General features: G+C 45.6%; 2 protein-coding genes across 6 annotated transcripts; one reads left to right on the forward strand and one right to left on the reverse strand.

Annotated features, from left to right (window-relative positions):
* Positions 1-1,450: 1,450 nt before the first annotated feature.
* Positions 1,451-7,131, reverse strand: LOC138099392 (olfactory receptor 10A5-like). 4 transcript variants are annotated; one of them, XM_068996588.1, is made up of 4 exons: positions 6,747-7,125; positions 5,715-5,825; positions 5,266-5,447; positions 1,451-4,846 (listed from the first exon to the last, which is right to left on the reverse strand). In XM_068996588.1, exon 4 carries the CDS (start codon positions 4,844-4,846, stop codon positions 3,896-3,898), a length of 951 nt encoding a protein of 316 aa, XP_068852689.1. In that variant the 5' UTR covers positions 5,266-5,447; positions 5,715-5,825; positions 6,747-7,125; the 3' UTR covers positions 1,451-3,895. The 4 variants fall into 4 exon arrangements, with proteins under 4 accessions (XP_068852689.1, XP_068852692.1, XP_068852690.1 ...); XM_068996589.1 differs by lacking the exon at positions 5,266-5,447 and having other exon boundaries at positions 1,455-4,846; positions 6,747-6,967; positions 7,054-7,131; XM_068996590.1 differs by lacking the exon at positions 5,266-5,447 and having other exon boundaries at positions 1,455-4,846; positions 5,715-5,847.
* A 101-nt stretch (positions 7,132-7,232) lies between these two features.
* On the forward strand, positions 7,233-13,240 carry LOC138099320 (mast cell protease 1A-like). Of its 2 annotated transcripts, none has more exons than XM_068996491.1 (5): positions 7,233-7,406; positions 11,263-11,416; positions 11,905-12,046; positions 12,164-12,418; positions 12,964-13,240. In XM_068996491.1, exons 2-5 carry the CDS (start codon positions 11,310-11,312, stop codon positions 13,141-13,143), a joined length of 684 nt encoding a protein of 227 aa, XP_068852592.1. In that variant the 5' UTR covers positions 7,233-7,406; positions 11,263-11,309; the 3' UTR covers positions 13,144-13,240. The 2 variants fall into 2 exon arrangements, with proteins under 2 accessions (XP_068852592.1, XP_068852591.1); XM_068996490.1 differs by lacking the exon at positions 7,233-7,406 and adding an exon at positions 10,773-10,852.
* The last annotated feature ends 624 nt before the right edge of the window (positions 13,241-13,864 follow it).

Consider the following 13,864-nt stretch of genomic DNA (forward strand, 5'->3'; position numbering starts at 1 on the left):
GTATATTTGACAAAAATCACCAAATAGAGAGATAAGAGGTGAGGTAATTTCCCCCCTGGGTTCAACCCTTTTCTAAGTCTTCCCCTCTCAGATGGGAACTAAGCTTTGTTTATAAAAATACGTCTCGAAGAGCTGGTCTCAACCTTGGTTCCTAGGGAGAACTAAGATAGGATAGGGGCCTTGCAATGTGTTTTGTCTTTCTGCCTATCAGGGCAGGGAAAAGTACTGGGAAAACTAGCTAGAATACAATAATAGGCTGCAGAGCTACAAATATATGTGTAAAGAATACAGAGAATATGTAAAAGAAAAAAGGCAAAAATCAATTTGGCATCAGCACGATGGCATCTGCACATTACTGCATTAGTAACTTCCCTAGCAATGCTGAGATAGAGAAAAAAGCATACTGAAAATGCTTTAGTGGGAGAAAATTCTCAGAGCTGTAAGGGTTATTTAGGTTTAGAGCAGTTTGAGTTTAATTCCCTTAGAGAGACAAGTGAGAAATGAAATCCCTCATGACAGTAGAAACAAAAGAAACCCCCACAAAACATATAAACAACTGATGGGAAGAGAAAGTGATACGAGGAAGTAGAATTCAGAATAAGATAAAGAAAAAAAAAAAGATAAAAGTAAGAAAGTAATAAAAGGAAACAAGAGGACAACACCTCCTATTTGATGGTTTTGTCAAAGGTCAAAATTTCATGTCATGTCTTAAAATCAAAAGATTCCATGATGTTCTTTGTTTTCTCTCTCTCTCCTTTCTTCCATGGGGAGCTGAAGGGCTCATTGTGCTGGCTGTGTGTATAAACTGACTGAGATTTAATTTCTCAGCTAACTGTGAATCCTTGCCCATCTGGCTGGTCTGACTGCCCAAATGTCAGCTGTGCCCAGGCTGCCTCTGATGGAGCTGCTTCACTCCCTCCCTGCTGATAGAGGGTGAGCTTTGTGTGCCAGAGACTGGAGAAGGGTTTGTCTCTTTGCACCCTTTAGATAACGCTTCCCTCGTCTCGTCAGAGTGTGTTGGTTGTTTCTGGCTCCAAGGGTGATAATTACAGATTGTGGCATCAGCTGTGGCTCTGGAGTGCTAACTCAGGTGCCATGGGGTCTTAGTAAAAGCTGTAAGGTGCGTGAATTTATTTATAATTATTTATTGTATTTATTATTTCTTGTAACTTATATTATTTCTGAACCATGTGACCTCTAGGAGCCACCATCTAGAATTCTCCAGATCACTTTTAATATAAATTCAACAATTCAAGAAATCTAGCTTCTCTTCTCTTCTCTTCTCTTCTCTTCTCCCTTCCCTTCCCTTCCCTTCCCTTCCCTTCCCTTCCCTTTCCTTTCCTTTCCTTTCCTTTCCTTTCCTTTCCTTTCCTTTCCTTTCCTTTCCTTTCCTTTCCTTTCCTTTCCTTTCCTTTCCTTTCCTTTCCTTTCCTTTCCTTTCCTTTCCTTTCCTTTCCTTTCCTTTCCTTTCCTTTCCTTTCCTTTCCTTTCCTTCTCTCTCTAGTATACATTATATACTATATATACACATGTATATTAATAAACCCCTTGTAATGTCAATAAAAAATTAAACTCAACACTGACCTTTAATGTCACAAGCTAAATTAAAGAAGCAGCACATTCCAACAATGTTAAAATTTTATTTTGTGTTTCTAGAGTGAAGAATCAAGCACTGCACCAATGACACATGTCTAATGACTAATTTAGCTGTTTCCTTGGAGCCTCCTTAAGGAGATCAAGTGCACCCATGACAGGAGGTGATCTTGACAGAACCATAAACTGTGGCAGCATGTCAAGAGCTCAGCTGCCCATATCAAGACAGACATTTAAATCAGTACTAATTTTTGTCAGAAAAAATGAATTAATTAATTATTAAATACCATTTCACACAGACTTCTGAAAATAATTAATAGAAAGAAATTAAAATGTTAAAATAGATGAGTTTTTAAAATGCATTCTTCCATAAAAATGCTAGAATCAATAGTTCACATATTGGGGTTGGGGAGATGAATCCAGGCACAAACTTCTGCCCTGATCTATTTGTGAAGCTGTGATCCACTGAATCCATAATTTAACCAGAACTTCCCATTTTTATAGAGGAGAGAGGATGGTGTAAGTGAATTCTGCTCTAGCAAAACCTGTGGCTGTTTCTTAGAGACCAAAAATCAGTGCTCCTTGCTAGAGGTGAAATTCTGATTTACACCAGCTAAAGACCTGTCTGGCTTTCTACCACATCAGTTTCTATTTGGGGCATCTTTGATGCACATGTGGCATATGGAAACAGGAAACAGAAGAGATGAATTCAGGAAAAACAGTAAATTGCTGATAGTGTTTGGTGGGAGGGCGCTCCAGCAGATATAAAAAGGGTTTATTCCAAATGGATGAATGGTTTTGGATGTCTCTTTCTCCCCGGACTGGAGTCTGAGACATCTTTAAAAGAGGCAAATTAAAAGTTTTAACCATTTGGAATGCAATGTCCCTTAAAGTGATTAACACTACTGTTACTATACTAGAGTAATTAACCTTTTTTTTTTTTAAAGAAATGTTTCTTTCAGTATTATCTTTTCAGGAAATAAAACAAGAAAAAAAACTCTCTGTTTTTACAGAGGTAAAAGTAGATCAGGTCCCAGAAGCAAAGTCTGTAGAAATGCAAATGAAATTTCATTAGCTCTTTCTCCAGTGTTCTAATTATAAAGAAAAAAGGGTTTCAACAATACAGACACAAATTCCCTAGAGGAGTCTAAGCAAACAACATTGCCAAATGCAATTAACCACTTTGTCATTAACTCAATTCATTGTTGTGAATTAACTCAGTTCATTGTTGTGAAGTTTCTGAAGTCAGGCAATGACTTCATCCTGAGATGACTTACATTGCCTTTCTCTTTCACAGGCAAACTAAACCAAAAGAAGAACATTATACTCAATTATACTGCCCTTTACTGCCTTTATGGTCAGGTAACTAAGTCAGGTGAAACCTTAAACCTTTCTGACAGAGACAGCCTTCAAAGATCAGTATGACCACACTGGTAGGGAAGATTTCTTTTGCTTGACCCCAATATGGAAACCACAGTTTGGATACTGCAGGCTCAGGCTATTCACCAAGCCAGGGGTCCTGTTCTATTCAGAACAAACTTCAAAACCCTCCCAAAGAAATACTCCTAGGTTGTAGCAGCCCTTTTCTCTGTGTGCCCCTGCAGATACCAGCTAATCCTCATGAAACTGTCTTCTTTTCCTGCCTGGATGAATTTCTCAAGCTGAGACAGGCAGAATACTCTTGTCCCATGACTCAGACTCCACAGTGCTTGGAGTGTGTGGGCACTGGACTGTATTAAATGCTGAGTTCTTGCTGGAAATAAGGAATGAGAATTAGTTAATCTTCCTTTCCTTTACTTTCCCCACACCTTAAATGAAAAACACGAGTCTCTGAAAGAAATGAACTAATTTCCTCATCGCTTTCACTCTTTTCTGCTGGAAGGAATGGAAAACACATAACAAGGGGAAAAAAGGGCAAAGCAAAACACCTAGTCCCTATCAATTAGTCATGAGCCTGAAATGCTCACTGTAAAGGAGTATTTCTTCAGTGAGAGGGTGAGGTGAATTCCTCAATGTAAGTGAGAAGTTCCAACCTAGACACCTGAATTAGACATGGGGAGTGGGGTGGGTTTCAGATGCTCTGTTTTAGAAGAAATGTCTGGTATATATATTGTTCTCCTAAGGAAAAAAACGAGATAGAAATTCCAAATAATTTGCTTCTGAAGCAATGAAAAAGACAAAATATTTACAAGTGTGAAATAGATCTTTGTGCCTGCAGTTTCCACTGTGCTAGTAAACCATCAAAACCCACCAAAAATGGAAATAAGGTTTTTAATCTGCACATTCATGGACAAGAAAATCTTCATCTCTTCATCAACACAGCTATCACTCTGATTAGTACTTCTTTCACTTCTTTATTCTTCAGGCTGTAAATCAGGGGGTTTAATGTGGGAATTACAGTTGTGTATATGAGAGCAAGGATTTTCTTTGCGTCTTGTGAGTTACTGGATTTTGGCTGTAAGTAAATCAAAGTCCCACTTGCACAGTACAATGTTACAACAGTAAGGTGTGAGGAACAGGTGGAGAAGGTCTTGTGTCTGCTCTCTGCAGAGGAAAGCTTCAGGATGCTGGAGATGATGCAGGCATAGGACAGCAGGATGAGGCAGAAGGGTGTGAGGATGACGAGCACTGTGGCTGAGATGATCTGCTTCTCGTACAGCGAGGTGTCGGTGCAGGAGAGCATGATGAGCGGGGGAATGTCACAGAAGAAGTAGTTAATCCTCCTGGGCCCACAAAAGGACAACGTGAACACCCAGGCTGTCTGCACCACCGACACAACATTGCCACTGCAGCAGGACAGCAGCACCAAGGAGAGGCAGACTCTGGTGTTCATGATGGCAGCGTATCTCAGGGGGCTGCATACGGCCACGTAGCGGTCATAGGCCATGGCTGCCAAAAGGTACCACTCAGTGGCCGCTAAGAACACCACACAGTAGAGCTGTGTGACACAGCCTGAGTAGGAGATGCTCCTGTCCTCTGACAGGAGGTTCACCAGCATCTTGGGGACAACGACTGATGCTGTGGAAATATCCAGGAAGGACAGGACGCGGAGGAAGAAGTACATGGGCACGTGGAGGGTGGGGTGCACTGTGACCATGCAGATGAGAAGGTTCCCAAAGAGAGTCATGCTGTAAACTAAGCAGATTGTGAAGAACAGCAAGTGCTGAAGTTCTGGGCGGCTGGACAATCCAGAGAGGACAAAGTCAGTCAGCAGGGTGTGGTTTCCTGAATCTTGTTCCTCTACTGGCTCCATCTAGGAGGAATCAGATGGACAGACCATCAGAGCCATAGTCACTGCACCAAGATCAGGGTGCTTCAGCCAGTTACTCAGACAAGGAGTCTCTTGTGAATCGCTGGAGAGCTGCTGGATCAGATGGTGTAACCCTAGAGCAGGTTGGGCTGAGCAAATTGAGGAGGCAATGGTTGTGTGTGCTGGAAGTGCATAGTGTCAGGGCCCTCCAAGTTCCATTGCTTGAGACAGTCACCAAACCCTCCACTAAGAGGAGCTGGCATGTAAGGGGTGGCTTCATAATGGGTGCAGGGTTTATTGCTGACAATATGCACTCCCCCCAGATGTGCTCCCAGCTGGTCCCACAGGCGCTTTCTGCAGTGAGGGGAATGCCCAGATGACAACTGAAACACCCACAGACCAAAGAAAACCCATTTTGCTACCTTAGGGAGCAGTGGGCACTGCTCCTTGCACTCTGTTTTTCCTGCTGAGTGGTCTGACAGGGGAGGCAGCCTTCCCCCAAGACATCCGAAGTTACCTTTAGAGCAGCTCAACTTCAGATGGAAGCCAGGGAAGTTTGGGCTGTGGGAGGCTTTGGCTCATATTCACATCAATCCCCAGCTGTCTGTGGGACAGAAATACTTCAAAGAGCCCAGTTTTGGGGAAAGCACTCCCAAACAGAGCAAGCAGAAGCTGTGAAGGGAAGACTTAAGCCAACTCCCGTCCACCAAAACACCCACAGACCAAAGAAAGCAGCACGAAAGTAAACCAAAGCAAAATTCTGTCTGTAGACAGGAAAAGGAAGAAGGAATAATTCGAGGTAGAGGTACCCATGCAGAATGATAAGAAAGTGCAGAGGGTGAAGCTCAATTCCATCCTCTTCATGACTCACATGGCCTCGTTACCCCGAGGAGCATTGCTATGTGTGTGATGCCAATGGGATGTTCACGCAGTGCTGGACCAGCTCTGTTTTTCTCACTGCCCAGGATGGGAAACTGAGGCACTGAAAGAGAGAAGAGATCAGCCTGCCACGGAGGAGAAAGGGGTGGTTAATTCTGCACCCTTCAGACTCACCATCTCTTACCAAAGGGGCACCAGCCACTGCCCTACACTAGCAAATCTCAAGGCACAAAAATACATTTTGGTGTCAGAAATGTTTCCATAAATGGGGACAGAGGGGGGAAGCACCTTTTACACTGTAAACACATGGAGCACATCAACAGGGCTGGCATGCAGAGAAGGACACAGCCTCAAAGCAAGAGCAGTGCACACTCCTTGCTCTGGCTCTGTCTGATTTCCCCTTCAGGCTGTAAGTTACTCACACAGGACATCTTTAGTCTGTGGGTTTTATGACATGAACACAAAGGTGCAAGCTGTGGATCCTGGAGCCACAGATGAGTTTAACACACAAGCACAATAAATAAACTCCTAATATTCTCAGACATCAGATGGCCTGATGTTTTTGAAAGGGATCTTTCTGGGTTCGACTGTTTCCATTAACATAGGAATGGAAGAACATTTTTGAGTGGTATCTCCCTACAGCCTATGCATGACAGATAGAGAATGACATGAAAAACTCCCTGCAGCCTCTAACAGCACACATTCACACCGGTTTTCTTAACTTGTTAGATCCATGTAGCTGAAGTGGAAACTACCTAATTCTGCTCTCCAAGCCTATGTGAAAGGTTTAGACTATTGCTTTGATCATTAGCTCTTTGCTAAAGTCAGCAACACTCACAGCAGCCACTGTTTTACTGACAGTTGGTCTTTTATTCCCTAACTCGAACACCTCTCAGAAACAACCCTCAATTTATGTAATTTTTGTGTAGTGGCTCTGAGGCCCTTTAAGTAAGTTTTGGTCTCAGTTCTTCCTTGGATTTTCTGTATACATTCACAATAGACATTTTGAAGTAAAGTGTCCTACCTGCAGCAGTTCTCCATCCAGTGCCTCCAAAATGGGTCATTCAAATTTTGATAGAAGTATTTTCCTTGTTTTCTTGCATTAGGGACAGTGTTGGGCTGATGTCAGCTTACATTGCAGATTAAAAATTATATTTTAAATGCAGATGATCTTCTATCACAGCTTAAATAATCTGTTGGCATTAGTATGTGGCATATACCATAGAAAGCCAGCCAAAGACTTGTCTGACAGAGAGGAAGAAAAGGAATTTGCTAGATTTGCTTCAATTCAGTTGAATTGGCCACAGCAGAAAAGGTAGAGATCTAAATGCATCTCTGGTTTTTGCCCAAGAAGGGAAGAGCTGAGCTGCCTCTGACGCCTGGTTTAAGCAGAGCCTCTTGCAAGCCCTAATTCCCCTACAGGTGAGACTGATTTAATCTGATTTCAGAAATGTCAGGGATGGTTGTTCAGAACTGTGCTCCCTCTGTGGGCAAGAGGATGTAGCAAACAATGACATCCTTATAGCAGCAGGTGAAATGCTCTTCTGGGTAGCAGCCTTCCCTCCATTGTCTGCAAGGTGGGACCAGAGGGACTTCTGCAGACACAGGCACCTCATGTCTTACATGTCTAAGGCTATGAACTCTGCCTCCTGCACCAGCTGGTGATTGACTGTTAAGCTGAAAGGTCTGAGCAATAGCTGGAAACATCAAGGGATGTGTGACTCCTGGGACAGAATTAGCCTGATGAAGCCTGCTGCCTTTGTTTAATTGGGCTGGGTGGCTTTAGGGGCAGTGCTGTCTCTTGTAGGAGAGTTTCCATTCAACTCCAGCCCCTCATATTTCATTCTTCAGTCTTATGTGACTACTTGTCAGCTGTGAATCATTTCCTTCCTTCCTTCCTTCCTTCCTTCCTTCCTTCCTTCCTTCCTTCCTTCCTTCCTTCCTTCCTTCCTTCCTTCCTTCCTTCCTTCCTTCTCATTTCCTATCAATTACAGTAGGAAAAAACAGCCAACCAAACAATAATCAGATTTGATTGGAATTGCATTCATTAAATCTGTACCTAGTACCAACCTAAAAAGAGCTCTGAGTAGCATCATCCCCTGATGGGGTCTGGGAAAAGACTGATAAGAGAACCAGAAAATGAGGACCAAATTTGCATCAAAGGTGAAGGGATCGATAACCAATAGGAGATCAAAATGTGGGGGGAATGAAGTTCCTGCATTCAATGACGGAATATTTTTATTTCACAGAATTTGCTTCTTATCCATACAAGAGAGGTTAGCAAACAGAGATTTCTTTTCTGTAGCCATGTGATGGCACGGAAATGCTGGTGATCTTCGGAGCCAATCCCCCTGTGTGGTCAGCAGAGAGGAAAAAACACTCTAAGGATGGAATTTGTGTGAATTTTTCAGACCTCCAGCTACCTCTGAAATTGTGCCTTGAAGGCCTGATTCTATTCTGCCTTTGCTAATCAAGAATGGCCTGCTTTGTTCACCTCAAAATACCCATTGATAATCTATCCAATATTTGTGCTTTTAAAGTTTCTTATTATAAAACCAGATCTTTAGTGAAGAACACACAAACCATTAATCAAATACTCATTTAACATTATGAGAAATTATTCACCATGATTATGTGCTCAGTCTCAGAATAGTGGCCATGAGTTTCCCTCATTCTTGCTATGATTTGTATTTTAAGACACTAAAAAAAGCAGAGACAGCCTAAGTGCATAATGGTAATATGCTAGAAGTACATTGTTGTCAAGCTATTTCTTTACAACATTTTGTGTGTCATTCTGTGAAGGCAGTGTTGTTTGGCTGTGCCCTCATCTGAAACACTGTCTTGGGGTGACTTTATGAGGTGTATCCCATATTGCTGCCCTATGCCCAGAAATTAATTTTTGTGCCTTTCTATGCCTCTAAACTGAGCCTGAGAGGGGGAACGAAAAACTGAGCAAAACTTTTTCAAAGCAGTTTGCAGCTTTTTCAAGGTCACAGAGAGATAGAGATGTTCTTTTCAGCTGTGGCAGGAGGGTGAGAGGGAAGGGAAGCTCCTGGCTTGCTTTTCTTTCCAGTGGCTTTCAGCAGTTTTTTTCCCCCAGCTCCTTTCCTCCAGAGAGTTGAACTTTTGTTTTCCTGGGACTTTGGTTTTTTTCCTTTTCTCTCTGCTGGACTGTTTCAACATCAGAATACATTGGGAGGACTTTCCACCAAGGCCCTGGAGGTGGGCCCACCACCCCGTCCCAGCTCCAAGAAGGAAGAGGGAGATCTACGGAAGGACTCTGAAATTTTCCCAGGTTTCTCTCAGCAGAGCTGGAGGTTTTATTATTTAGCATCATATCCCTTTTCCTGTGTTTGTTAAATAAATAGTTTTTATCTCTTTCACTTTCCTTTGAGGAAAATTTATTTTTTCCCGAACCTGGTTGTAGCCTGCCTTCTCTCAGAGGATGTATTTCTAAATTTGGCCAAACCGGAACAAATACTGAAGAGGTTCCTATCCCTGCTGGGGCTGTTGGCCTGGGATTCTCTGTCAAAGCAGTGAAAAGACTGCTACAGAGCAGTGCCCTGCTACTCATGTTAGAGACCTGTCAGAGAGCCTCCAGTCACGCAGGGATCCAGCTCCCGGAATGTCACCCCAAAACTCCATCCTGTCCAGTCCCACCTGCTGCCCTGCAGCCGGATCACGCCCACCATGTCCTGCACGCCAGGTTGTTCAAGCTTTTCTTCCACAGACACACTGGTCCCTCCACTCACTCACTGGGATAACCTCTCCTGCTTCTGCCTCTTTCCTTCTTCCCATTTTATCTCTCCTTATTTTGCATAAACCTCCTTTCTCCACAATGCTGAAGGAAAGGGATGGCTGGGCCTAAAGGCCACATCTCCATTTCTGCCACAGCTGAGGCCACGTCACTGCAGCACTGCAGGTGTTGATTACAGGACGTGACTGGGATAGGCAGAGTCACCTCCCACTGAGCCAGTCACACTGTGGCTCCGGGGATTGCTGCTTGTGGGCTACAGGCTTTAACAGGAACTCCTCCTTTCCACCCTTATCCCTTCCACCAAACAGGTTTCAGGAGGATCCCCAGGACATGTACTACAGTCCATTGTCTTTTTAGAATGCAGGGTAAGGGGGAATGCCAGTATGCCCTAGAGAATTTATTTGTGGGCTTTCTCTAGACCACAGCCACATAAAATTGGTAACGTCCTGGAGGTTTCACTGGCTGGGCTCACGGCCAAAGGAGGGTCAGTGCAACGAGGCTGAGCCCCTTCCAGCTTGTAACACTGGAGCCAGAGCTCCCAGGGAGGACTCAGAGAGGCCTTGGGCAGGGCTGCTCCCCTTCTCACGTGGACACTCTGACCCTGGTCCTCACCTGAGCTCCAGCTGTGTCTCAGCCAGGCCTGCACCTAGTCAGGGCACCTGCTGATCTGGACCCGGGCCCATAGTCTGACTTCCCAGCTGGACCTCAGACTTCCTCATCACTATGGACTTGTCAGATCATCTAGAGCACCAGTGCTCGAGGTTGTGAGGCTCCCATTGGCCTTGTCCCTTAGCTACTCTGATTGGTGATTTCTGATTTCCCAAGGACACCTCTGATGGCAGTCAGCCCCTCTGATAAGAACCAGGATCTTTGCCTGGCCCTGGCCAGCTCTCACCATTCCTACCAAAGGATGAGGGGGAAACAAAAAAAAAAAAAAAAAAAAAAAAAAAATCCAAATTGAACCAGCCCACATGTAGGGTCCAAGGGGGCTCTCTCCAAAGGTCTCCAGTGGGATATGCACTCAACAGATACACCATTCCTCTCCCTGCTGTGGCCACTGTGGGTGCTCTGAACAAGCCCAGATCTCACCAGCTTTTTGAGAAGATAGTGACAAAAATGCAGAGAATGTGTCATGAACCCCACACCAAGCCACAGTATGGGGGCTGCAAGAACAAAAGCAGCAAATGACACAAGCTGCAGACAGGCTGAGGTTTCCTGTTTCAGCTCCACATGACAAAGACAGAGGTTGTCATTCTGTACCTGTCTCCTGCCTGGCCATAACAACTGGTTTGGCTCATCAGCACAGTGGTAGAAGATGCTGCTTCTCCTTCTGCTCACAAGTGCTTTTGTCCTTCTGCCCTGGGCTGGGGCTGGTGAGTACAGAGGTGGGATTTAGACAAGCACATGCAAGGGCACAGATGGACACTGAGTAGGCAATCTCAGGCAATGTTCCTGCCTTGCCGTCTCTCTATCTCTCCTCTCTCCTCTTATCTCTCAGTTCACTCAGACTGTGCCTGGAACCAGTGAGGCATTACAGGGACTAGAGCTGTGCCCTTTGATGGCATTTTAGTCATGCAGGGCCAGGTGTGGTCAGTCATACCCAGACTGCGCTGCTATCTTTCTCTCCATTGTGTACCAGCAATGCTTGGACAGCACAAGGAGGGAAAGTTGTTGGTATCATTGGCATGTGATGTTAGAGGATGACCCTCTCCATTTTTGCAGCTCCAAACTTGACAGGAAAGAGCAGCATATGTGATATTGACATTTCCCATCTCTCTTCCAGGAAGGATCATTGGTGGACGGGAAGTGAAGCCCCACTCCAGACCCTACATGGCTTATTTAAAAATTCAGACTGGCTCACAAACTAGTTCCTGTGGAGGGTTCCTGATTCGCCCAGATGCAGTGCTCACAGCAGCTCACTGTGTGGATAAAGAAGGGTAAGACCTTGTCTTTCTTGTGCAGGTGATTTTTTCCAGTCTCACAAAGTCCCGAAAGGCCTCAGTCCTGGTCTGGGCTGGAAGAGTACCCCGTGCTCTTCAGGCACAGCAGGGATCTCCGTGAGCTGAGCTGTCCCCTGTGAGCTGCAGGAATTGTCTGCCAGGGGCTGAGTGTCCTTGGGGACAGGAATGCTCACAGTGGTCTCCAGGTTCCTACCACAGCTTAGAGCTACTGCTGCAGAAGAGGGACCAGTGTCTCCCCTTCCCTGCTTCCCCTTTGTCTTCAGCATGAGGCACCTCCCACCTCTGTCAGCGTGTGATGAGGGATCCTCAGTTGAGTGTGGAAGGAGCCCAGGCTGCAGAGGACATCTTGCTGACAGCTACTCTCTGGGGAACTTTATCCCACCACCACCTCCCCCCGGCCACCTGCAGTGGGGGCTGTGCTCCTGTGGCCAGTGCAGCTGGAACATATTGGTGTTTCCTGGCAGGACCATGAGGGTCACTGTGATTCTGGGAGCCCACAACATAAGTGACCGAGAACGGAGCCAGCAGAAGATCCGTGTTGGACACTGGGTCATCCATCCCAACTATCACCGTGTTAGCCTCAAAAATGACATTGTGCTGCTGAAGGTATGGCCCAACACATCCCTCCTGCCTGAGGGATCTCCCCCTGCTCACTTCCCCAGACCTGTGAAGTTGTTCCCAAGCCTTTGCGGGCTCTAACCCCATGTTCTCTCTGCCTGACAGCTGAAGCCAAGGGCCAGGATCACTAAGTACGTGCAGCCTCTCTCCTTGCCCAGGAGCAATGAACGTGTGAGAGTAGGAACTGAATGTAAGGTGGCTGGCTGGGGCTGGACATCGGTGACAGGGCTTAGGACTGAAGTGATGCAGGAGGTGGAACTGAAGGTGCAAAATGATGAAAAATGTCAGCAATTCCGTAACTACCAGCGTCAGTCTATGATCTGTGTTGGGGATGACTATGGTAAAAAGGCATCTTACCTGGTAAGTGTTGTTTTGGGCTGCAAGCTTGGGAGGAGGTTGGGACTAGATAGTCATCTTGGTTCTCAGGTGAAAGTAAAAAGAGACCAGAATAAACCAGGACCCTCAGAATGATGAGCTGAGGGTCCTCACAGAAGCTCTGAAGCTGATGTGCTCCCAGAATTGGGGTGCATTTTCTCAACTATCAACATAATTTGCTTTTTTATTTATGTGGGGATGTTCTACCCAGCCTAACCAGTGCTCCAGTGTGTAAATTCTTTGTGACATCCTTGCTAGGATGCCTTGGATTTTTCCCCATGTCTAAAGTAGGTCTATGTTCTTCTTGAGCTTTTGAATCTCAAAGAGCCTCCAGGCCTGAATTGTTTCATGGATGGGCTTAGAGGAGTAGTGAGGCAGCTACACACCCTGCAGAGCCGGGTCTGGGGGGAGGGAGGTGGCTGGAAGAGGAGGTTCTTTACATGGAGGGAGGGAAGAGGAAACTTGTTCCTTAAGGCAGGGAGAGCTGTGCTGTGGCATGTCTGACCCCTCTCACTCCTTTCCCGACACAGGGTGATTCTGGTGGCCCATTAGTCTGCGGTCGGAAGGCTCATGGCATTGTTTCTTATGGACATAAACAATGCCTCTTCCCTGAGGTATTTACCAGAATCTCGTATTTTGAGCCCTGGATACGTGAACAGCTGAGGAGGTTTGTGCTCCAAGAGCTGCCGGGGTCTCCCTCCTCTGACTAAAATGCTCAGCGCCCCTTCTCCATAAGGCACCAAACACCTCTTGGTGCTCAGAAGCTCCCAGGGGCAGCTGAACTGGAGTCAGAGAAGCCCCCATGGCACAGGCTTTTGCTCTAAGGAAAGTCTCCATGGCAAGGTAAAAATGCAGGTCCCAAGTACATACAGCTTTGTTCCCTTTCTCCCATTGCTGCTCCTCCTCTGCTTTCTGGCCATCAATAAAAGCATGTTCAAACTTGCTTGTGTCTGCAGCCTTCTTGGGAACTGGATGCAAACCCTGAGCGTGCAAATGAGGAGATGACACTCTTTGGGAGAACCTGAGAGAGACTGTAGGTGGGACATGCAGTACGGGTCACAGACCCCAAATGCTGCAAATGCTCCCCCTTGTCTCCATCAGCCTCTTGCAGTCAAGCCAGCAGGCAGATACAACGGCCTGTATAAAACATTTATGCAGCCTTTCAGAAACAGAAGCATCTCCACATCCAAGGGGACATCATGTGGGTTTCTAGTACCAATTTGACTTCCACAGACCACTGTCAATGCACCATTCTTGTCAGAGCCATTTTCCAATCTCCTGAAAATCACTCTGCTCTCTCAATCTGTGATCATTGCAGTGTCCCCCTCTCAGGTACCTCTCTGCAGGGCCTGTGTTTTCCTTCTCTGTGGCCAGTCCATTGGGACTGGAGAGCTGCCACAAGGTCCCACTAAGCCTCCTCTTCTCCAAGAA

The sequence above is a fragment of the Aphelocoma coerulescens genome, chromosome 27 (genome assembly GCF_041296385.1).
Source record: "Aphelocoma coerulescens isolate FSJ_1873_10779 chromosome 27, UR_Acoe_1.0, whole genome shotgun sequence".
Taxonomy (NCBI): Eukaryota; Metazoa; Chordata; class Aves; order Passeriformes; family Corvidae; genus Aphelocoma; species Aphelocoma coerulescens.